The 23,543-nt window shown below is 37.2% G+C and overlaps 1 protein-coding gene across 1 annotated transcript in view; it reads right to left on the bottom strand.

The window, feature by feature from the left end:
• The window catches only part of nlrc5 (NLR family, CARD domain containing 5), a 37,028-nt gene that overhangs the window by 5,353 nt on the left and 8,132 nt on the right, over nucleotides 1-23,543 (bottom strand). Inside the window, exons 9-47 of the mRNA XM_062420967.1 lie at nucleotides 21,674-22,085; nucleotides 21,113-21,275; nucleotides 20,365-20,495; nucleotides 18,783-19,014; nucleotides 18,445-18,686; nucleotides 17,400-17,483; nucleotides 16,527-16,610; nucleotides 16,270-16,353; nucleotides 16,065-16,154; nucleotides 15,668-15,718; nucleotides 14,844-14,873; nucleotides 12,653-12,736; nucleotides 11,342-11,425; nucleotides 11,017-11,106; nucleotides 10,629-10,709; nucleotides 10,372-10,455; nucleotides 9,295-9,378; nucleotides 8,854-8,943; nucleotides 8,145-8,192; nucleotides 8,020-8,049; nucleotides 7,808-7,891; nucleotides 7,640-7,723; nucleotides 7,290-7,379; nucleotides 6,466-6,525; nucleotides 5,968-6,051; nucleotides 5,621-5,704; nucleotides 4,961-5,050; nucleotides 4,787-4,852; nucleotides 4,137-4,220; nucleotides 3,142-3,225; nucleotides 2,724-2,816; nucleotides 2,521-2,580; nucleotides 2,338-2,385; nucleotides 1,994-2,077; nucleotides 1,820-1,903; nucleotides 1,660-1,734; nucleotides 1,121-1,195; nucleotides 853-936; nucleotides 209-292 (exon numbers count right to left, since the gene is read on the bottom strand). Coding sequence (XP_062276951.1) covers nucleotides 209-292; nucleotides 853-936; nucleotides 1,121-1,195; nucleotides 1,660-1,734; nucleotides 1,820-1,903; nucleotides 1,994-2,077; nucleotides 2,338-2,385; nucleotides 2,521-2,580; nucleotides 2,724-2,816; nucleotides 3,142-3,225; nucleotides 4,137-4,220; nucleotides 4,787-4,852; nucleotides 4,961-5,050; nucleotides 5,621-5,704; nucleotides 5,968-6,051; nucleotides 6,466-6,525; nucleotides 7,290-7,379; nucleotides 7,640-7,723; nucleotides 7,808-7,891; nucleotides 8,020-8,049; nucleotides 8,145-8,192; nucleotides 8,854-8,943; nucleotides 9,295-9,378; nucleotides 10,372-10,455; nucleotides 10,629-10,709; nucleotides 11,017-11,106; nucleotides 11,342-11,425; nucleotides 12,653-12,736; nucleotides 14,844-14,873; nucleotides 15,668-15,718; nucleotides 16,065-16,154; nucleotides 16,270-16,353; nucleotides 16,527-16,610; nucleotides 17,400-17,483; nucleotides 18,445-18,686; nucleotides 18,783-19,014; nucleotides 20,365-20,495; nucleotides 21,113-21,275; nucleotides 21,674-22,085 — 3,775 coding nt within the window. The remainder of the gene's footprint in view (nucleotides 1-208; nucleotides 293-852; nucleotides 937-1,120; nucleotides 1,196-1,659; nucleotides 1,735-1,819; nucleotides 1,904-1,993; nucleotides 2,078-2,337; nucleotides 2,386-2,520; nucleotides 2,581-2,723; nucleotides 2,817-3,141; nucleotides 3,226-4,136; nucleotides 4,221-4,786; nucleotides 4,853-4,960; nucleotides 5,051-5,620; nucleotides 5,705-5,967; nucleotides 6,052-6,465; nucleotides 6,526-7,289; nucleotides 7,380-7,639; nucleotides 7,724-7,807; nucleotides 7,892-8,019; nucleotides 8,050-8,144; nucleotides 8,193-8,853; nucleotides 8,944-9,294; nucleotides 9,379-10,371; nucleotides 10,456-10,628; nucleotides 10,710-11,016; nucleotides 11,107-11,341; nucleotides 11,426-12,652; nucleotides 12,737-14,843; nucleotides 14,874-15,667; nucleotides 15,719-16,064; nucleotides 16,155-16,269; nucleotides 16,354-16,526; nucleotides 16,611-17,399; nucleotides 17,484-18,444; nucleotides 18,687-18,782; nucleotides 19,015-20,364; nucleotides 20,496-21,112; nucleotides 21,276-21,673; nucleotides 22,086-23,543) is intronic.

Here is a 23,543-nt window from a genome sequence, read left to right as displayed (position 1 = left end):
GCCAAAATGCTTTGCAAGCTTCCATACATGTATTAAATATTTCTTTATTACTATGTTGTGAGTGGCTATAAACGGACCACATTTCACTGGTCTCAGAGGGGATGCCTTTACTACTGCTGAAATAATTTAATGCAATAACTTTTGGATGGAGGTTTGGTGTATCATGCTTCAATGAGAATGTTACAGTAGACTAAAGGGAGTTCCTCACTTGAGACTGCGTATGGAGCGGGTATTCCTCAGTGCTTGGGCCAGAGCCAACCTGCTGTTCTCAACCAGGTGCACAGACTCCAGACTTGGGGTGCACACACAAACACACAAACACACACACACACAGAAAGACATTAGACATTATCAAAGCCAGTCAATCGGACATTTTTGTGCACACATTTATTATGCATATGTATGGGTCAGTGACAAAAAAGAGTTGGCAAGATAAGCAATTCAAAAATATCTTCAGGTTTGCATCAGTTTGTTAATATATATATTTTGTATTTTTTGTTGATCTTATGTCATTTGGAATGACATTTGCACCATGTTTTACAAAAAGACTGAATGCTCCTGAAAATGTCAAATGGTGTAACCACAAAAAATGATAAATATGAAATATTTGATCCACCTACAGTGTATTTAAGTGTACTTATAATACAAATAATGACTTCATTTTAAAACATCACATTAAAAGAAACATTTTGGATTTTTGGTGTGTTTCTACAAAGACTCTATTTCTATAGATCTATTTCCTGTATATTATCAGATTTTTATGAAAAATACTGCTTACACCAATTGGACACTGGTTTGCATCATGTCATTGACCCATATATACATGCATGTGTGTGTCTTTGTATGTTTTACCAAAGTTCTTCCAGACTGACACACTGTCCCAGTGCTTTGACAAGCAGCAGCCCTGCAGTTGCTGTCCATCTACAATGGGACAGACTAGAAAAGACAAGTCAAACACTAACTTTTCTCTTCATACATTGTGTGGGACAGATCTTTCCACATGATTACAACTTTATGTTTTACATGATGGACGTGGATCATGTTAATAACTATAAATTATGTAACATTTCATTTGCATTTCCACAGACACACTATATATTACTGAATGTTGAATGCTTACTTGAGTGATCGGAGACGGTGCAACACTTTGGTGATAATCTGAGCTGCTGGGTCATAAATGAAATGACCTGATAAACTGGGAGAGAGAGACAAAAAAAGATGTCTTTAATAATACATAAAACATTGATGATCTTGTAAGGAAACGAACACAAAAAGTACTGTACGTGCCTGTCAGACGGCCCCAATATTAGTTTTTTTACATGTACTGTATGTCTGTAGAATGTCTTTTTGAATGTACTATAACACTGTCCTACCAATGTTAACAGAGCTTGGCTGGTTAAGTTTAGTTGTGAATTACCTGACCTAGCCCCCAGACCTAAATATGGTCCGCTTTGCAACATGACAATAATAATATGAGAGGAGGAGTGATGCTAAATCATTCAGAGTGCCTTTATTCACACTCAGCAATGAGATGAAATGAAGAGAAAAGGCTCTCGAAAAGGAATAAAATGTGTGTTAATGGTTGTGTGTGTGTGTGTGTGTGTGTGTGTGTGTGTGTGTGTGTGTGTGTGTGTGTGTGTGTGTGTGTGTGATGTTCACTTTAAGCTCTGAATGGCTGTAGACTGCAGCAGGGCCTCTGACAGCTTCTCATCCATAACCCCTTTGGAGCCAATGCTGGAAAAGACAAAAGTGGATGCTTGTCATGCTAGAGCTTTAAAATAGGCATCGGATGTGTCAAATGGGGCAAAAAAAGTCTAACCTGAGAGAGGTGAGATTTGGTAGTGAGGGAAGAACAGAACAGAGGAACTCAGCTCCATTTAAACTCAGGCTGTTGTTTGAAAAACTGGGAATAATGAGAACAAACATTATTCAGAAATATGTCTTGTATTATATATGAATTATATTCATACAAGAAAAAAGAAGTCCAACTTACTCCAACTCTGTCAGTAAAGGACACCTCTTGATGATGCTGCTCATAGCTGCAATATGGTAGTCATGTACTTCACAGTCCACAAGGCTGGAGGAGAGGAGAGGAGAGGAGAGGAGAGGAGAGGAGAGGAGAGGAGAGGAGAGGAGAGGAGAGGAGAGGAGAGGAGAGGAGAGGAGAGGAGAGGAGAGGAGAGGAGAGGGAGTTACATTCAGTTACATTGTAGAAACATTTGCACAGTATAACATGTAGTAGTTGTGTTTTTCTCCAGACCACAATGTTGCTAATTAAAAAAAAAAAACCCCTTTTTGGATTCATCAGGCAGTGCATTTAAATTAAATAAGAGGTACCCTATTTTCTCTGTAGCCATTGATGGAGCTGGATCTGCTGAGTCAGCGCTGAAAACACAAAGACAGATGACACAAAATGACGCATTAGTTCATTACATTTTTATATATTAACTATAACAAAGCCTGAAACACTTTAAAGTTGAATATTTAGCAGAATTACAAGGGACATTTGACATTTATTACCTCACTAAAGTCTGTTGGGTGGATTTCATCAAAGACAGGTGTAGCGTGGTGTGGTGCACCCTGCAAGGTAAATGTGTTTAGAGGGTGTTATTCATGACTAATACAGATACTGTAAACTTGATTTGGGACATTGTACAATGAACATCTCTGAAAGTGTATATCCTGAATGTGTGTGTGTGTGTGTGTGTGTGTGTGTGTCTCACCTGATTGCTCGTATGTTGCTGTTAAGCTCCAGACAACGACACACCAAACGAACAGCTTCCACAGATCTGATCCAACGCTCCTCAAAACTGATACTGATATAATAATACACAAATACATAAAACAATAGAATTCAATAGTTCACAACGGAGACAGGAGAAAGTTCAGTTGTGACTTAAGTGATATAAAAAATGATATAAAAAAAAGAAAAAGCTTTAAAAAAAAAAAAAAAAGAAGACTAAAGCTAAATAAACAAACAAACAAAACAAAAAAATCTTACGTCTTTGATTCTGCAAATGTCAAGACCAAAAACTTGTGATTCCAAATGTTAAAAAGCTACGTTCCCAAATGTGGAATGTCATTTTACATTTCCTTTTAGGAGCAAACGGCTCAAACTATGTCTACTGTACTCTCTCTCACCTGAGAATGCCTCCTCTCTGACTGCTGTTCAACACTTTGACAAAATGTTCAATCCACTCTGACTTCAGCTGGTTGTTCTTGAACCTGTGGACCAATCACAGATGATCATTAAGTATCAGGTAATAGCATGAAAAAGAAGAACTAACCCTGAATAATCTTATACAAAGAAAGTCAAGGCGATAACAAGTCAGGCTTTTTATTGGACGCCCTTCTGATGAATTTCTTTCAGTTTTATCTCCACTCTCAGTTGAGAAGCTTGAACTGGCAGCTCTCTAGGAATGAAAAAGTAAAGCTTTGCTGAAGAAGGCTGTGGAATACGGATTCAAGTCTTTCAATCAACCAATCAATCAAACTTTATTTGTATAGCACTTTTCATACATTGTGATGTAACACACAGCTGCTTAACATAGTCAAAACAAATGAAGATAAACATACTCATTAAAAACAGGAACTCATTAAAAAAAATAGGAATTCAGGAAACAAAAAAAATAGCTAATAAAAGATTAATAAAATGTTAAAAATATATAAAAGGAAAGAATAAAATAAAAGTCACTATCTATAAAGTGAGTAAAACCAGAGCTGTAAGGAGCAAAAGAGTAAAAGTAATGAAGTGAAACAGACATGAAAGGTGGGTTATGAAGAATAAACAATAACATAGAATTAACAGAAAAGTCCAAGTAGTAAAATAGAACTAATTCAAAATAGAAAAATTCAATTGAAAGCCAAATTCATTCATTTGTCCTTTTGCATTAAAAAAAAAAAAAAAAAAATCCAATATATTTTGAGCAATTTCCATGACATTTTCCCTTTTAATCTTTCATAAAAGTTTCCTCAAAAATCAGTTTTAAAATAATGCTAAGATTAGCAGTATAATGAACCTGCGGGGCACACATAAAAAGCCATTACATTTTTATTTAAAGTAATACAGGAACATCAATTTGAATGTACAGTCTGTTTCTAAGCTTCAGAAACGGTCTGAAGGTGGACATACTTACTCCAGTTTGGTCAGACGGGGACAGTTGGACACCATCTCTGCTAATCTGACCAGATGATCATGTTCCAAACTACTCCCTCTGAAACTGAAGAGAGAGAGAGAGAAGTAAGAATAACTCAATACATGATGGGTTTCCCAAAAGTATAAACTGCATAACCGATGGGTGCAATGTGTGTGTGTGTGTGTGTGCTGCTGCGTGTAAACTACATGGCTGACACTTCCTGTTTGTTTTCCATCTGTCAATGCATGTTGCGGGTGATTTTGGGACACCTTAAGTATAAAAAACTTCATACAGGTTGTATCTTACGCAAAAAAATTGACTGATGAGATTAAAACTGTGTGAAATTTCAAAAACCATCACACACACATCGATCAAATTGTTCTGTGAAGTGATGGGTTTTGTTAAATGTGCATCAGGGATACCTCACATACCTTACTCCACACATCAAAAGGCCGTAGTGGTAATGGCAGTGGTGTGAGGGTTGAGGTGTGAGTCAAAACAGAAAGACTCTGCCAAACCATTGTACTTGTGGGTTCAATAAGAAGTCGGAATGATGTGTGCACTGTATATAAAACACACTGTGTCTCTGTACTTATTTACTTTATTCTTTTATTTGCTTCTATATTGAGATTTTTGAATTGTTGACCAACCTCAGAGTTTTTTGGCAACCCCCGCATTGTCCGAACCAGATGAGACACCTCTCCTCGGCTCCCGAGCTATCAGCAGACAGAATCACAATCACAAAGTCAAGTCCGAGGATATAGTGTGACATCATGTATTTCATTGTTTTCTTAGTCATTCGTTCACTCGGTGCACAGACTCACCCAACTTCTACACCAGAGACGTTGTCACAGGTACACAGTGTGCTGGCCACATCCAACAACCCCTGCTGGGTCAGTCTGTTGTTGCTCAGACTGCAAAGGAACAAACATTTAAGACCATGAAAGTGTTACTCTATAGTTAACCCTTTCACTGTCATATGTACAGTATGTTACATTACTACACCTATGCATATATAAATGACATTTGGGATTTTTCTTTTTTTTAATATTCCCTTTTGAAATAAACATTTAATATACATACACATTTTTTGGCAATTGCTTAAATCTGGCTAAAATGATATTTTACAACTTCACAGCCGAGTAATAATAAATAGAAGACAGTGATAGTGAATGTAATTATAAGGCAGTACATTCTGATCAGTAAGTTTTCATTTTCACTGGAAATTAATTTTTTATTCATAAAAAAACTCAAATAATAACACACAAAAACGAAAATATGTGGGTCAAACATGAATATAAAATGTATCCTAGCCAATATCTGCTGAAAATATATCAGTCTAATCAGGCACAAATTTGCAATTAATGGTAATCAACTGCAAAAAAGTGGAAAAAATTGTTATATGTTCCTGCAGCTGCTGGAATTGTCTAAGTTGTCTCTACACAGCAGCTACCAATGAATACATTTCACAACATGTATCTTACTTGATATATCTGGTGATGTTAAGCTTTGGTAGAGAATCCACCAAATGTTTCACTGCTTCATCATCCAGTTGGTTACTTGACAAACTGCAGTGAAAAGAGAGAATAGTGTTAATGTCAATAGGAAGTGAGTGAGTAATATTAGTATGTAGATTATGTAGACAGAAAGGTGTGAATGTGTGTGTGTCTGTGTGTGTGTGTGTGTTTTGCATGTGTGTGTGTGTGTGTGTGTGTGTGTGTGTGTTTTGTGTGTGTGTGTGTGTGTGTGTGTGTGTGTGTATGTGTGTGTGTGTGTGTGTGTGTGTGTGTGTGTGTGTGTGTGTGTGTGTGTGTGTGTGTGTGTCTCATACTCTAAGTCAGACAGTTGGGGACCATGCTGTAGGATCTCCAGCAGTAGCTCCATGTTCTCAGTGTTCAGGCTGAAATGAGTGAACCTGTGTACACATACAGTCAGACAGTGTTTCTCTGCTGATTAAGTAATTCCTTATTTAGTGCTGATTACATGAAGCAGGTCACATGACACACAGACCAGACAGCACTTCACAGAAGGAGGATGTTCGTTAGACTGTTATTGCAAAATGTATATTAACTGCCTTTTTCTGTCGTCACTTGCGGTAAACGGCTCTTTCTGCCAGTGCTGGCAGAGCTCGTTATTTGCAAGCTAAACCACATACCCTGGCAGTCAGACTGAAAGAGAAACTAAAGAGCTAGATCTGATATCCTGTGTCTGTGCCAAACGAATGCTTGGATGGATGACAAACTGAGCTGCCTGAAGGAAAAAAACAACAACAAAAAAACCCCACCCAACCAGTTTTTTTTTTGGTTATACGGGTGGACAGTGCACTGACCTGCAGCTGGCTTGTTCTGCTTTCACCTCGTCAAAATGAATGAAGGATTCACTCTGAGGCCTGAAAGAGAGTTAAAAACATGTTCAGTGACAAAAATGCATATAATTATTACACAAACACATTACTTAAGAGTGCCAGCATATGGGTCAGTGACAAATAAGGGTTTGGCAAAATGAGCAATTAAAAAATGTCTTAAAAAAATAGTTTTAAAGCAGCATCAGTTTTGTTAAAATGTACATTTTATGTTTTTATTGGTTTTATGTCATTTGAAATGACATTTGCACCATTTTTTTTAACCTAAAGGCTAAATGATCCTGAAAATGTCAAATGGTATAACCACAAAAGAAAGATAAATATTAAATATTTGATCCACATACAGTGTATTTAAGTGTACTTATACAAACAATTACTTCATTTTTAAATTTTTTTTAAAATGGTTCTTGATTGACATGATTCCACAGATTAAATGTAATATTTGGAATAGTATTCCATTATCTTGCCAAACTAGTTGATATGGTGATTTATTGAGAATTTAGTGTTTTTAAGTAAGTTGAATTATTTGGTACAAAAATTTTATGGTTACACCACTTAGACATTTTTGCCATAATCCTCTAATATATTCTCTCAAAATGGATTCAAAGCAGAAATTTTATGCTGGTTCCACAAAAAAAGAATGTGAGCAAGTTATTCATACGTTTATTTTCACATTTTAACCCCTTTAAATTTGACTTAACCACATGGACACAAAAAAACATCACTGACCCATACAGAAATGAATTAAACTTTGATTTTGTGTCAAGTTGATTTCTTGACAGATGCAGTACCTGAGCTCTGCTGCTGTGACTCTTCCACTACCAGTCAAACAGTTGATCAGCTTCAATGCTCCGGCTGTGGATTTAATACTGTGGCTGACACTGAGGAGGAAGAGAGGAGAGGATAGGCTACAGAAAGAACTGGTGCACCTTATATTTCTGGTCACCACTCTGTGTGTATGCTTCTTATTTTCTGCATACTGTTTGTATGTAGGATTCCTGTTTATACTGCCAACAGGGATTATTTCAGTTTCACATAGTAATAACAATAATAATAATAAAAAAAAGAACATTGGAGACATCTTTACTCACTCTCACACTCAAAACCATCCACATAATTCATGCGTGTGTGTAGGTCTTACTTGAGTCTCTGCAGTGACACCATCTTGGGCAGGACTTTCAGCAGATTCACAATAGCCTCGTCTCTCAACAAGCTGTGAGACAAACTGGCACATCATAGTGTATAAATGTCTACCTGTTGTATTAATCATAAAATAATATTCATATGCATATACAATCATTAAACTTACTCTAACTCCAAACGGGAGCAACACTTGGTCAATCTCCTGCACAGCAGAGTCATATCAGTGGGCAGCAGGCTGCTGTTGTTGATCCTACAACATAACAGAGGTTGTTGTTCTGCGTCTTAATCCTGAAGTAATGACTTGAAAAGTGTAGAAAACTGTTGGAAACATGTCAAAAATGAGTGTGTTTCCTCTAACTCTTTGTCAGCTCACTGTACCTGAACATCTTCAGCTGTTGCTTGTCATCGCTAAGAAACACAAAGAATAGAATTTGCTTATTAACTGAGAAATAAAAACACAGACAGTGATATCCAGGAGGTTGAAACAGATGTTGATTTTCTACCTTTTTTCAGAGCAGAACTTCAGGATCACTTGCTTTCTGCCCCCATCACTGTAGGAACCAACAGGACACCATAAGATTAACATTTTGCACTTTTTAATAGGCCCGACCGTTATTGCATTTTATGGGCCGATGCCAATATCAGTATTAGGGAGCAAAACAATTCTGATATTGATATATTGGTTGATAATGTTATATGTACAGAATATATACATGAACACACATTTTTTAGCAATGACCCTTCAAATGTGGTTATCAAACACTTATGTATCAAATACATAATGGAGGCTTTGATATTTTACAGTTTAAAATATCAGTGAAATGTTATACTTTTTTTTTTTTTCAACATACATATTAAACTTGAATTAAATAAAATGAAAACAATTTTTTTAGCACATGTCAGACAACATATTTTCCGATACCAATATATCTGTGATAGATCAATATCGGCCGATAATATCGGTCGAGCTCTACTTTTTAACATCAGTTTTTAGTTTCTAATAAACTATTGTCTCCTCAGTCCACTCACTTCTGTGCAAATGTCTACTGTGTATATATACTTGTATTTTCATAAACAAATATGAAGTCATAGAGGCAGCAATTATCAGCTGTTGTACTTCTGGCTCGCAGCTTGCCTTGTTGGCGACAGTGCTTATTCTGTTATTGCTCTACTAAAACCATTAAATGCTTAAAATATAAAACAAAAGGGTACCTGATGTGAATTTGTGTTAAGTTGTTATGGGAGCACAAAGCACCAGCCAGCAACACCACTCCCTCCATGCTGATGCCATTGTTACTGGCACTGAAAAACACACACAAACATAATGAGACCGCCAGGAGGGCATTCATTTATCCTGGATAATGCCCCGGGGTAAACACAGTAGCTGCCAGCGTCGGCACATGTTGTTTGGAACCTGTTTAGTGAGAAAATAATAGACATGCTTTTGCCAACATACCATCTGTTCCTCCCTCCCCCCCTCACTCAAAAAAGCTATGGCACACACAGAACTTGCGCTCATTCTTATTAAATCCTCATCATACTAATACATCATAATAAATACATTTTGCATTATAAATCACCTGGTAAAATATGTTTTACAACTGCTTTGAGAGTATCTTTTCTTTGTCATTATGTACAGTATGTGAGTCTTACTTGATTTCTTGGATGTTGCTGAGACGAGGCAGGGCGTCCACCAGTTTGCTCAGACCTTTGTCGCCTAAACTGTTACTGGACAGACTGACAGAGAAGAATGTAGGGTTAAAACAGTGTCAAGAGCAAGATGTAAATGTAAAAAGTAAATAGTAACTCCCCAAAAAAAGGGGAAACGCCCAAATCCAATGGGGACGCAGAAAAAGTGAATGAAGCACAAGACCATTCAAACAACATCCCATTATAATTTAAGGCCATGTCTAAATTAACCATGAAGACACAGATGTTCTGGATTTTGGCCACTGTGACTAACATGACACAACTCTGAGAGAAAGCAACTGTTGAGGAATGTTTTTGGCAGATGTTTCACTCACACAGTTTATTGAAACTACTAAAATGCACACATTTGTTTTGCGGGGCTGATTTCAACATAGTATGTATGCAAATGATACTGAATCTGTAGTGAGCTGAAATGTATGTGGGTCAGTGACAAATAAGGGTTGGCAAGATGAGCAATTCAAAAATATCTTCAAAACTAGTTTTAAAAGCAGCATCAGGTTTTTTAGAGTGTACATTTTGAATTTTTGTTCGTTTTACGTAATTTGAAAATGACATTTGCAACATTTTTTTTAACCAAAAGTAAGACTGAATGCTCCTGAAAATGTCAAATGGTGTAACCACAAAAGAATGATAAATATTAAATATTTTATCCACCTACAGTGTATTTAAGTGTACTTATACAAATAATTACTCATAATTATAATAATTACAACCATTTTTTCTAAATAAGTATTGACAAATGATGTAAAATTAGTTACAAAATCATAGTGTTGTATTGCAAAAGTGGATTATATTTATTCCACATTTTAGTTTAGTTACATTTATTTTCCTGTATATAAAATCAAATTTTAATGAAAAAATGCTGGTTACACCAATTGACACTGGGTTGCATCACGTCACTGACCCATACGTAATGAGATCTTGGTTTTGTATGCAAGTCAAAAAAAAAAAAGTATATTTTTTACATTTATATAGGCTGCTAAATATTCAATGTAAATATTGTTTCTGATTGTATCTTACTCCAACACTGTGAGATCAGAAGAGGTTCCCAAACTCTTCCACACATTCTGCAGATCAGCAGGGCGTAGATCACAGCAGCTGAGACTGACGGAGGCAACGGCATCATGATTACTATCGTCACAATCATAATCTCACCAGTAATATTACAATTCAGTAATATCATTAACATCATCTACATCAGTGGAATCTCTCATATCTATAGATGAAGAACATGTTTCATTCTATACTATTTGTGACAATAATAATGTAATACATACCAGAGTGTTTTAGATATTTCATTTGCAGGTTGCTGTGTCTCTTCAAAGAACACCATAGACACCTGGACAGGGCTCTGTAGTCTGAAACACAAAGAAACACAGTTACGTTGCAGTGGTGACATCACTATTAAGTAGTCTGTTAGGTTTATAATTATTCAAGAAAGATTCATGAGTGTATGTGAATGAACCCAGTCATTCATAATAAAGGAGCTTGTTGTAAACTAATAAACTAGTCAAATGTGATCATGATTTTGATTGTTTTACAGTGTGGTGTGTTTTAGTCATAATGAATGTATTGGTACAGTATGTCTAGAAATATCTGCAACTATTGTGTTTAGGCATGCCTGCTTTTTATAGCATATAGCATACATTATGAGTGTGTTTGTACCTGATACGCAGCTGCGTTACAGCAGGACAATCAGACAGCAGAGCAGTCAGAACAACCAAACCCTTCACTGAAGAGCAGCTGTCATCCAAACTGAGAAGAGACATGAGAACATCAGGAGAACATCTGTTTGCAAGTTATTTAATATGGATGCTGAACACTGTTTTTGTGGTTATTCCTGAGCAAAAAAATTAAACGGTGAACCAAAACTTTCATAATTGAACGTTGTACGAACAGTATGTGGCTCTGAACTGAATAAGGAATAGAAGAGAGCTTTATATGTTATGATATAAGACATTTATTTGTGATGGGTAGTTTGGTGTCTTACATGATCTTTTTGGTGACGCTGAACTTGGGCAAAAACTGAGTCAGTATCTTCAGAGTTTCCACATCCCACTGGCCTCCAGACAGACTAGGGTGCACACACACACACACACACACACACACACACACACACACACACGCCTCAATGCATTTAATATGCATGAATATACTATATGCATGCTTAGTGGCAAATGATGGATATAGACCTACACTATCCACTGTGATGGGCATTAGCAAATCAACTGATGGTATCTGATAATAACATGCAAAAAAGGAAGTGATAGCTCATTAAATTTACTATCAAATCAATTGGAAAACTACTGAGGCACATATAAAAAGACAAGTTCTACCAACTACTGATGTTAAATACTTGCAATAGGAAAATGGTAAGTCAATAACTACATTAAGTGTTACAATCAGTAAAGGCAGACACAAACACACTGACACAATCAATAGTAATGAGTCATATTAAACAGGCTTTATTGTAGGAATAAAGGGGATTGAGGATGGCAGGCAAAGCAGAAGGTAGAGAAGTGATGGCAGAGCTGAGTGAATGAGGGAGAGGGCACGCCTGGCTGAGGAGAAGCGTATAAGGATTAGTGCTAGCGTAAGTACAGTAGAATTCTAGAATATGGCAACAACATTTATAAGTATTTACACTGAACTTGTGGGATTCAAATAAATAATAAAATAGATCAAATAAGATAAATCAATTTTCTTTTCAAATAAAGATGGCCTTTTAAAATAAAGTGCATTACAGAGAGCTTTTGATTGTGCTTCTTAAATAAAGTGCTTAGCTTTAGAAAAAATAAATAAATCAATTTTTACTTTTAAACTTCAACTAAATCTTAAACCATAAACTTAATTTCACATATGCACTCTTTTGTCCATGTGTATCTCACTGACAGACGAGTCCAATTCGATTGGCTGATTAGTGTCGCATGAGAAGATCGGCTATGCACAGTGGTCTGTGAGTTTCAGCCGCTCCACTTTTACCGTAATAGCTGGAGAAGCTGTGGCCATTAAAATAGAAACTGACAAAATGTAATAATCCTGATGGGTTGATGGAAGGCAAATGTGCAGGATGGGCAGGTGAGTTAAATGAGCCACAATCAGAATGGACTGTGGCTCATTTATTTAACCTGCCCAGAGGATGCCAAGAAAGAACCACGCCCATGCCAACACCACACACGAGTGAACACGGGAGACAAGGCTGTGTGACAGCGACATTTAGGACCATGATATTCTGTTTGTATGTGTTGTGTCATTGTGTGTGTGGAATGGTGTTTTGCCACATTTGAAGAGCTATACTTACTCCAGGACAGACAGCGTGGGGCAACATGCCAACGAGTTTGCAACAGTTTGCATCTCAGACTTGCTCCATTTCTGGTTCAACAAGCTGGACAAAAAATGGTAGCAACAGATTCAAACTTAACAACGAAGCAGTGATACAAATAAATAAAATTCTTTTTTTTTTTTTTTTTAAATGTATGAAGAAAAATCCATCATCACGTTTATGCTGTTCAGGCACTGACTTAATAATACAGCAGTCAGTATGTAGTAGTAAGTCAAGGTACACGCACTCTGCTTACAGCTGTTTCACTTTAAAGCAGGAGCAACATTTGTCAAGGGAACTATCACATTGGCAAAGATCCAGGGGGGGGGTAGTCACTCACTCAGACTGTCACCATGGTCCGTACCTTGAATGATGCCATTCTTCTACCTATCCTCGAGACCTTACGTCAACAAGGTCTTGTGACTGTCATTAAGAGGCTTGGCTTGCCGTTTATAAGAGCATCCGGTTGAACGAGCTTCCTTCTCTTTGCTTTACTTGCCTCATGCCCGTGGTGAAGGTGTTCTTTTGTGGTTTGCACTTGCATTTAAATAGCAGAGGGTGTACTGCTTAGTTTCAGGTTACCTTGTGCTTAGTAATTACTGTAGCTTGCAGCTTTGGGCAAGTGCTGTTTTGTCTCATATTGTTTGTTTCATAAAATGTTTCCCTCAGTAATAAGTTAAAGAAAAAAGCTGTCTCTGTGCTTGAGAGATGGAGCCCAGAGCTCCATTTTTTAAGATCTCCCTTTGGTGCATAAGATGCTTTGATCAAGCTTTTATGAGCCTATAGACTAGTCCAACCTGTTTTTGTCTCCCAACACAGCTTCCTCTTGGCTAAGAGAGTGAGTGATTTACATGCTCCGTCTGTAAATCAATGTTTGAAATGGAAGGCTGATAATACAGGCGTGTCTTCTCTGTTACACTCTCTGTTATTTATCTTTTTCAATGATTTAAAAAAAAAAGGGGCTCCCTGTGTCTAAACAGTGTTCATCCCATTGGATTAACTACCTCTGAGGCTTTAGGAAAACTAACATACATACTGTAGTAAAAGCCAAAGCTGAAGAGTTCTATGAGATGTGGACACCTTTTCTGCAATTTATAAGTAACTTGACTGTAAATTCATGAGTATTCATAAAGACAACAGGACCTGCCACTAATACATCCTCTTCTAATTAGATCTTCCTTATTCAGTTATTACAGCGAGAGTGAATTTCTTTAATTGGGATAAGAGTTTTTTTTAATTGATTATTATTTCATTTCTATAATAGTAATTATTATTGTTTATTTTTCTTCCTATTATTTAAATTAAATTAAATTAAATTAATTTAATTTAAAATAAATTTAAATTTTTTTAAAGTTTTTCTATCTACTTGTTTTTTCAGGGTTTTTTGGGGGTTTTTTTAATGCTGAAATGTATCTACTTATATGTGTACTGTAGGTATGGGTGTACAAATGTGTATTTATAGTATATATTAGTACTTATATGGTTAATTAGGAGTATTTTGGGAATACTTATTTCTAAATTATGTGGATACACCCTTAACCCATATGGGGGAATTATATGTTGGGTTTGTTTTCAATTTAAAAAGTCAATAAACAAAGCATTGGGAGATAAAATCTCTGAGGCCCATTCAGACCCTCACAGTCTCAGGTACTGTTGTAGCTCTCCCCACCAGAACTGTAACCACTTCCTGGACCACTTTAAAAGAGTTTCCTCTAATAGAATTCTGTGCACCAGCAACATGGAGTCCTCACTGTACATGTTCTAGATTTTACACAGTCAATGTGGAAACCCCTGCACCGTTGGGTTCTGCCGGTTTTTTTTGTTTAACTGCTGGGTGTGAACGTGAGGGAGTGGATTCCTCTGTTCCTCATGACACTGTGGTATCAGTCATTAAAGGAAGGTGTGTGGGGACAGTGTGTGTAATTTAAAAATAGATCGGAAGTAATAACTGAAACCATGAACCTACGAGACTGAACGATGTGCGTCACTATCTCTTGCTCAGAACTGGCTGAGACGTTCCAGACAAGAGGAGGAGGCGTCTTCATCAATGGCAATGTCGATGTCAATGACAATGGCAGTCATCACTTGATCTCACAGCTCCATAGTTGGAGCTGAGAGATCGGTCACAATTGAGATCGATCACAATTTATGATATCATCTAATGTCTTACCTGATTGTTAGTTCAGACTTGCTTTTATGTCTGCAGAGGGAAGCATAAATAAGACAGGATTTCAGTATTTGTTTGATGTTGTTCACTGAAGACAAACTGTATGGTTTCTGTATGAGTCAATGAGGGTTTTTTGTGTAAATGTTGTTTAGTCAAATTTAAAGATGTTACAATGTTAAAATAAACGTTTATAATTTTAATTATAAAATTATATTATAATAATAATATAAAACTTTTTGTGGACCCAGCATAACATTTTTGCTTTGAATCCATTTTGAGAGAAAATATTAGACGATTATGGCAAAAATGTCTAAGTGGTGTAACCATAAAAACTTTGCACCAAATAATTCAACTTACTTAAAAACAGTAAATTCTCAATAAAACACCATATCAACTAGTTTGGCATGATCTTACATTATAACTTTTGATATTAAATAAAGGTAATGGAATACAATTGTTCTAAATATTAAATTTACTCTGGGGAATCATGTCAATCAGGAACCATTTACATTTTGTTTTAAATTAAGTATTTATTAGTATAAGTACACTTAAATACACTGTAGGTGGATAAAATATTTAATATTTATCATTCTTTTGTGGTTACACCATTTGACATTTTCCGGAGCATTCAGTCTTACTTTTAGTTTTAAAAAGTGGTGCAAATATCATTTCAAATGACTTAAAACCAAAACTACATTTTAAAACGTACATTTTAACAAACCTGATGCTGCTTTTAAAACTATTTTTAAAGATATTTTTGAATTGCTCATCTTGCCAACCCTTATTTGTTACTGACCCATTTACAGCTTGTATCCTATAAAACTCACCTGGTCATTTCAGAGTTTTGGCAGAAAGATACTGTCACTTCTTTCATCCCACTGCAAAAAAAGAAAAAAAACTTGTCCTCTTGTTTAACAATTGTATAACAAATGTATCTGCATGCTGTTTAGTTGGTTTACTTCTACATAATTGTTATTAAGGGCCAATAGGGTAAGTTTGGACTTCATTTTTTCATGTGACTGAGAAAATATTTTGTATATTCAACAAACTGCTGTCAGATGAGAGATTGAGAGTAAGAGTGAGAGTGAGAGTGGGAGTGAGAGTGAGAGTGAGAGTGGGTGGGAAATTACCAAACACACACAAGAGAGAGCAGTACAGCCTCTTTGATAAATCATTTAAAAACACTGATGCTGTAAGTGTGTGAACATGTGTGTGTGGTCATACTCTGCATGAATACGTTGGATGTTCAAACATGAAGACATTTGCCCTATGAGGAAGTCCACTGCAGCCAGGGAGGTGTTGTTTCGACCCAGCCTGCAGATCACATGCACACACACAAAACTCTTAACCACAAAATCTGCAACATCTTGAGACGCTGTATTGTGGTGAAGGGGGGGAAAAAGCACCGACATGAGAAGTAGAAACTTACCTTACAGAGACCAGTCGTGGTAGTTTGGTAAAGATATCAGCTATGCGTTTAATCCCGACATCTTTCAGGTTGTTGTCGCTCAGGCTGCAAAAAAAAAAACCAAAGCCTATTTTAGCCATTTAGCCATATTATCGACCTGTGTCCAAAATATTTCAACATTATATTTGATTGCAGCAACCCCACAAACTTTTAAACATGTGTTTGCTGTAGCAGTGATATGAAGTTAGATATACTGTATAAATACACTGCAAACATACTTGATTTCAGTGATGTCTGGACATTTCTGTAGAGCAGAAGCCAAACTATCTGCTCCTGTGGCAGTCAGGCTGGCACCACAAAACCTGAAGAAGACAAAGACAAAATACATTGACATTTATTCTGTAGGAGTTAAAGACACAGTGACATTTTCCCAGTAATAATCTTGTGTCCATCTGTCAATTGTTCAAAAGAAGCAGATGGATGTCATATGTAAATCAGTAATAATTAAATAAATAATATATCATAGTATATACTATAATAAGTACTAGCAGTTGTAATATGTGTATAGAAAAATGTATTACAACATCATCATGTGTTCATGTGATTTTGGGCAACTAGATAATCCTCTGTACTAGTCGCAGTAGCTCACACAGGGACATCATAAGGGGAGGTGTCTGTTTGTTATCAGCTTGTAAAAACTTGGTTTTCATTTCCAAAAGAATGCGGCTGAGGATGAATTTATTCTTATCTTCATCTCTCTTCTTCCTGATCTAATAAAACAGGAGAAGGTGGAGTGTGTGGAGGCCAACAATCCCATATACTGTAGCTCTGTTTCTCTCTACAGCCCTGTATCGCACTGTATTTGCCAAGCTACGTCCACATTTTAGTGTTTCAATCGAATTTGAAGGATTTGATTCAAGGCCCTGTTGTAATTGTTCTATTTCCTGACTTTAAGGACAGATGGCTTCTGCTGCTGTGTATTCCTGCAGGAAATCAAAGTAACTGATACTGTATATGACTATAGTCTGAGGAAGGTTAACATGTTAAAAACACCACTGTTGTTGAGATAGATCTGAATTAAAACCATTTAAAGAGACTTTAAACACACACTGAAAGACAGTAAGAGGAAAATACAACAATGAAAAACTTACTCTAGTTTTCTCAAGTTTTTGAACTGAGGCAAAGTGGAAGACAGCTTCTTGGCAAACTTGTCACCGTACTTCCGGCTATGAAAACTGAAAAAAAAAAAAATGTTTTAGAAGAATTCAGTGTGAGATGTTGGGATTTGTCTCAAGAAGAGTTAGTCTGCTGGATGTTATCTTCTAATTAGTGATGCTGTTTCTGTGTTCATATCACCAATTCAATTTATTGGTGAATCAGTAAAGTTTAATATTGTAAGTACCTGCATTGTGTTGAGTTACAACCCAGCTGCAGTTTGAAAATTACTAAAAATGGAGATATCTGTTTTTTGCAAACTATCTCTTCATATCCTTTATAGGGGACAGTTGTCATCCTGCCATCCTTTTCTTATTACACATGAGTCCAGGCTATTGCATGCCTACGTGTTACAGACACACTGACAGGATCACAGCAGGAGACAAGAAGCTCCAGTTAGTCTCACAGTAAGTGGGACAGGTGGCTGAGGAATGCCAAAGATAGAGTAGAAGCTCTTTCCATATTCACAGCCTCAGTGCAACAGCTCTATAAATGTCCAGAGGCTAAACGCAGGTATTCAGATTAATGACAGCTCAACACCATCGATCTCATCATCTCCATCTGTTACAACAGCAGTTTTCAGTCTCAGTCTCAGTCTCTTGCCATAAAAATAGTTCTTAGCCTCACTTGGCCTTTGCATCTTGTACCATGCAAACGCAAGTGTGTGCATGTTGTACATGTTGTACTTTACATAGCTGACTGATTCTTGACATGTATACTTTATTCCTTGATGTGTTCCAACGGAGAGAAAATCCCATCATAGGTAATTATCATATGATATGTAAACACATCTAACTTCAGAAGCAAATATAAATCACATGTAAGCCTCTTCTGGCAACTTCTTCCTCACTTAGATGGAAATTAAATACACTGTGGATGCGTAGGAAGACATTTTTTAGATTCAATTTGATTTGAATTCTGTAGACAAGTGTGTGCTGATGCTATATCGTTTCGCTTGTGTGACTGTTTGTGTCGACAAACCTGAGGTGTCGAATGTACCGACACCTGGGCAGAACATCTAAACACTCCAACTCCATTGAGCACGCCCCAAAGTCCAAACCGATGCCGTTATCACCCACTGAGTTAACTACAAAAGCCAGAGCATCGATATCTTTAGATATCAGCCGGATGTTGCGTAGCTCCAGGTTGGTTCTTGTATCTACAACCAGCTTGGCCAGTTGGTGGTCTTGGCTCTCCTGGACACAGTGGCAAAGCTCCAATACCTGGGCAAATGTAGAAAGGATACATTTGGAAAGAGACAGAGATAAAAGTGGTCCACAAAAGTCAATACCGTTAAATGATACTTCAGTTCATTTTACCTTTGGTCCAGTCAGGGTGTTGTTTTGACACAGTTTTGTGAGAAGATTCAGAACAAGGGCTTGCCGTTTTTGGACCCAAGTTTGACCTCCAGTTCCACCAGAAGTCCTGGCTAATTGAACAAGGGCCTGGGTGCATTGCGGGGACGCCAGACCACATACATACTGGTACAGGGAGTCGGTGAAGACCGTCCTCTGGTCTGACCTGGTCATCCAGCGGGTTTTCAGGCTGAATCTGAGAGAGCAATGAGGAAGTTTTACTTTGATCAAGATTAAGGGACACACCTGCAGTATATTGCTGTGTAGAGGAATGTTCATCAACTCACCAGCCAGCTGAGAATAATACCTCACTACCCCGTTTATTTAGGTACTTTTTGATTTACAGAAGCAAACCAGTGACTGACACTCACACACATATCTGATGGGGTTTGGAGTTTGTACGGATGCTGTAAAAAGAGTTGATATCAATCTGCCAGAGAGCATTTTGTGTTTTACTTTGTGTAGCATTCAGCAACCTTAGTGTAAATTAAGGTAATATATTAGACAGAGCTGTTAAGAGGGCTGGGAAATAATTTAGACGTCTCTAACTGAATTACAGAAGAGCTTTTTTGGCTATTGGACAGCTTGCAGCGTAGCTATAGACTGAAAACATGAGTTTAGACAAAGCGGTATGACTTGAAAGTTCTCCAGCCAGAGTTGAACCAGGGATCTTACAGTTATATAGTATGTGTTTCAGCTATAATGACACCAGTAGTAGTACCAAGGCAAAATATGAGGCAGAAAGGAACAAGCAGGCTGTTTATATACAGTAATTCATAATCCATGATGTGGAAGAAGGCTATTATTGAGTGACAGTGATCGGTTCCTGCTGTAACGTATCTGCCGTGTCATGTCTTGTGCTGGTGGCGACCCCTTGAACCTCCATTCCTCTGATTAGACCATCTGCTTTGTGCCTGCATCGGAGCATTTGCTGCCACCCCGTATAGGAAAGGAGGTCAGCCATGTTTGGTAGCGTGCTTGACTTACTCAGCTCATCTTACTTCCTTGGCTAAGTTATTCCTGGTATACAGTGTGAATTTATCCGGTTAAATCCAGTAGCACTCTTTTGCACCTTGTGTCACTATCCTTCACACACTAATGAGTTCAGTAGCATTTTGGGCTTGGTGTAAGCCAAAAGATTGATAAACATATGGAAGTGTTGTTTGTTGTTATGTAGGAGGTGATTTTTCAAGGCTTAGGTTACAGGGCTCTATTTTTGTAGCAGTACACACAGTAGGACACTGTGCTTACCTGACCTAATAGTAACTTTACCCATCTGCTTGGTATTTTTGTACACTGCAAAGGTGGTAGGACAGCTCTAAACAGATTGGGTACTGTACATGCTGTACTTCTGAAAACCACGCCTGTTTCCAGTACGTCACCCAGCTGATAGGTCGCTCGCTCGCTCTGTCAACACGCACAGACTTAAGGAATTGCCTAGCAACCCCTATAACACTGTTGTATAACGTAAATAAACATTTGTAGTTAATTGAAATTGTAACTGACTTTCCGGTCCCATTAGGTTTACTTGAATTCCGTCTCTTACCGCTTCTTGAGCTCCGCGTCGCTAACATCATTACTGGTCATGATTCTGAGCGCGGCCAAAAACTCCTGTAAGGTCAGATGGGCGAAGCAGTAGGCGTTGAGATCCATCCCGTCCTCCCGTCTGAGCTCCACCTTGCAGGAAGACACAGATGTGCATTATTTATGATGTCACTAACAAGACTGAGAGTCTAGGGCTGTAATGCTCACTGTAAAGAAAACGTCACTCTAATCTGCAATGACAATGAGGCAACATTACTTATTGTACTCTTATTACTTTTACATAACAGGTATTAACCTCACTGATATCTGATCTGCTTTCATTTCCTGTTTTCATAATTATTTGAAACAGTCACTATTAATGCTGCTGCTTTCTATCACAAGCTTTTCACTGTGAAACTTCTGTGAAAAACAGCTCTACATCAGGATATGAACTTTATTCAGTTTTTACATATGCAAACAATGGAATTTGAAAAGGGGAAGCAGCCACGTGAGCTGGCCAGATGAGGAGCGGGAAGAGCTCTAACCACAAGTGTAGTTACAATGTTATCCAACACTAGTAATTTCATTTTTAAGCAAACACAGTTAAAAATAAAGTATGTCCCCCACATGCCCACCCCCACCAACACATACTGTACACACACGTCCCCCTGACAACCATACCTTCTTCAACAATAATCCCCTTAATTCAGTAGAAGCCTTGTACACCCACAGATATGTAGAGAACATTCACACATACAGCCATGTCTAACCTTTGACAGGAGCTCTATCCTGACTGAAAATGCAAGAACCTCCTGAGTAATGTGTTCTTCCTGAAAGAGGATGTTGCCTTCCTCTAACCCTCTCCAGGCCAGCTGACTCAGCTCACACAACTCAGACTGATACTGACCCAGGCTGGTCAGCACAGGCACAGTGCTGCACAAAGAGACCGAAAATAAATGAATTAATTTGATTAATTCGAACACCATTTGCTGCAGTGGTAGATATATATATATATATATATATATATATATATATATATATATATATATATATATATATATATATATATATATATATATATATATATATATATATATATGTATAATGTAAAATTAAGCATCATATGAAAGGGAACAGCTCCTCAATAGTGACTGTGAATATCATTCAAATGAAGAAGTTACACAAACAGGGTTCTTTAAATAGACGAGAAGTGAACAGTCAAGCTCTCTCAAGTCACCTTGTTAATCAAATTTATTGAAATGTAATGCTATGTGTTTCCGGTAACAGTGTCAAGCGGTGTTAATATGTTAAGAGCTCTAAAGAAGCTTCACCTGTGTGGAAAGCTTGCCGTCTTTGGCTTGACATTTCTTCCTCCTTTATCATGGTCACGGCTCAGATATGCACCAAGGACAGTGAGGTAGACCTGGGTGAGTGTGCAGGGTATCTGGGGTAGTGTGGGAGATAGGTTGGGTCTGCCATTTGTTCCGTCCATCATTACGTCTTCGCGCCCTCGTCTTGTTCCTACTTGAACTCGTTTTACCTCTTTCTCCATGACGTCTTTTCTTTCTTCTCTTCCTCTCGCTCCCTCCCTGTCTCCAGATGTAGCTCTTGTCTGTTCCTTTTTACCTTCCAGCAGTAAATACTGCAGACAGATGCAGCAGATGTTGCAGAGGGCAGGGAGGGACGACATGGCAAGGAGGTGTCCATTAGAAAGAAGGAGATCTTTTGCCTGGATTGAGGGACCTTCGCAGTGGAGATATAAATGAGTTAAAGCCCACAGACACATAAAGTAGACCCACACAGGTGTTTTCACTTACTTAGGCAGATTACACCTCTTCTCATGATTAACTCTCCTCTTCCTGTTGCGTCTGTTCAGTTCTTTTTACTGCATTAAGTTTAGTGATCTAATGTAATTCCCAGCCAAGAAAACAATTGTGTGAGTGTCAGTTTCAAAACAAAGAAACTGCTTTATATGAGTTTAACCTGCGCCAAAGGATCCTAGCTTTTTGTTTTTCTTTTGTTTTGCAATTTATTCTAAGAACACATGATAGAGCATTTATGGGTCAGTGACAAATAAGGGTTGGCAAGTTGAGCAATTCAAAAATATCTTAAAAAATAGATTTAAAAGCAGCATCAGGTTTGATATAATGTATATTTGTATTTTGTATTTTTGTTGGTTTTACGTCATTTGAAAATTACATTTGCACCATTTTTTTTACCAAAAGTAAGACTGAATGCTCCTGAAAATGTCAAATGGTGTAACCACAAAATAATGATAAATATCAAATATTTTATCCACCTACATGATTCCCCATATAAATTAAAAAATATATTTAGAACAATTATATTCCATTACCTTTATTTAATATAAAAGTTATAATGTAAGATCATGCCAGACTAGTTGATTTGGTGTTTTATTGAGAATTTTGTGTTTTTAAGCAAGTTGAATTATTTGGTACAAAGTTTTTATGGTTACACCACTTAGACATTTTTGCCATAATCCTCTAATATATTCTCTCAAAATGGATTCAAAGCAGAAATGTTATGCTGGGACCCTATGCAATGATCTACTGGTACATGAGGTCTTAAAGGGGTACACCAGCAATTCTGTGAAGCACACTTAGTACACGCATAACGTTGGGTGACATGCAAGAGAGGTTGACATGTCTTAACTTTTAATAACTAATATAGGTCAAGTTCCAAAAAATCCTGAATCCTACGATTCCCATAATGCAACATGATAATTCATAGTGTACATGAGGACAGCATTATTATTTGATTATTTTTGATCAGACTTTAGAAGGACACAGGATCAGCACTGGGCAATATATATGATATATTACATTTATATAATATGAGACTAGATATCGTCTTAGATTTTGGATATTGTAATATTGTGATCTGGCTTAAGTGTTTTCCTGGTTTTAAAGGCTAATAATAGTCATCACTACATTATTGTTGCACTACTATATCGAGGTATTTAGTCATAAATATTGTGACATTTGATATTGTCCGTATCGCCCAGAACTCAGAACACATTTTAAAGCAAAGTATTTAAAGCATTATCTTATTGGCTTGAATGTATGACAATATTTTATTCAGGAAAACTGTGAGGGTCATTTTATTTCGAGGACTAGACAATTAAGTGTTCACAAGATCAAATATCCGTCAACCCTGAAAGTGTTTAACAGTTCAACCTGT

The sequence above is a fragment of the Scomber scombrus genome, chromosome 6, assembly GCF_963691925.1.
Source record: "Scomber scombrus chromosome 6, fScoSco1.1, whole genome shotgun sequence".
NCBI classification, from domain to species: Eukaryota; Metazoa; Chordata; class Actinopteri; order Scombriformes; family Scombridae; genus Scomber; species Scomber scombrus.
The sequence above is the reverse complement of the archived record's forward strand: the minus strand, read 5'-3'. Positions and strand labels throughout refer to the sequence as shown.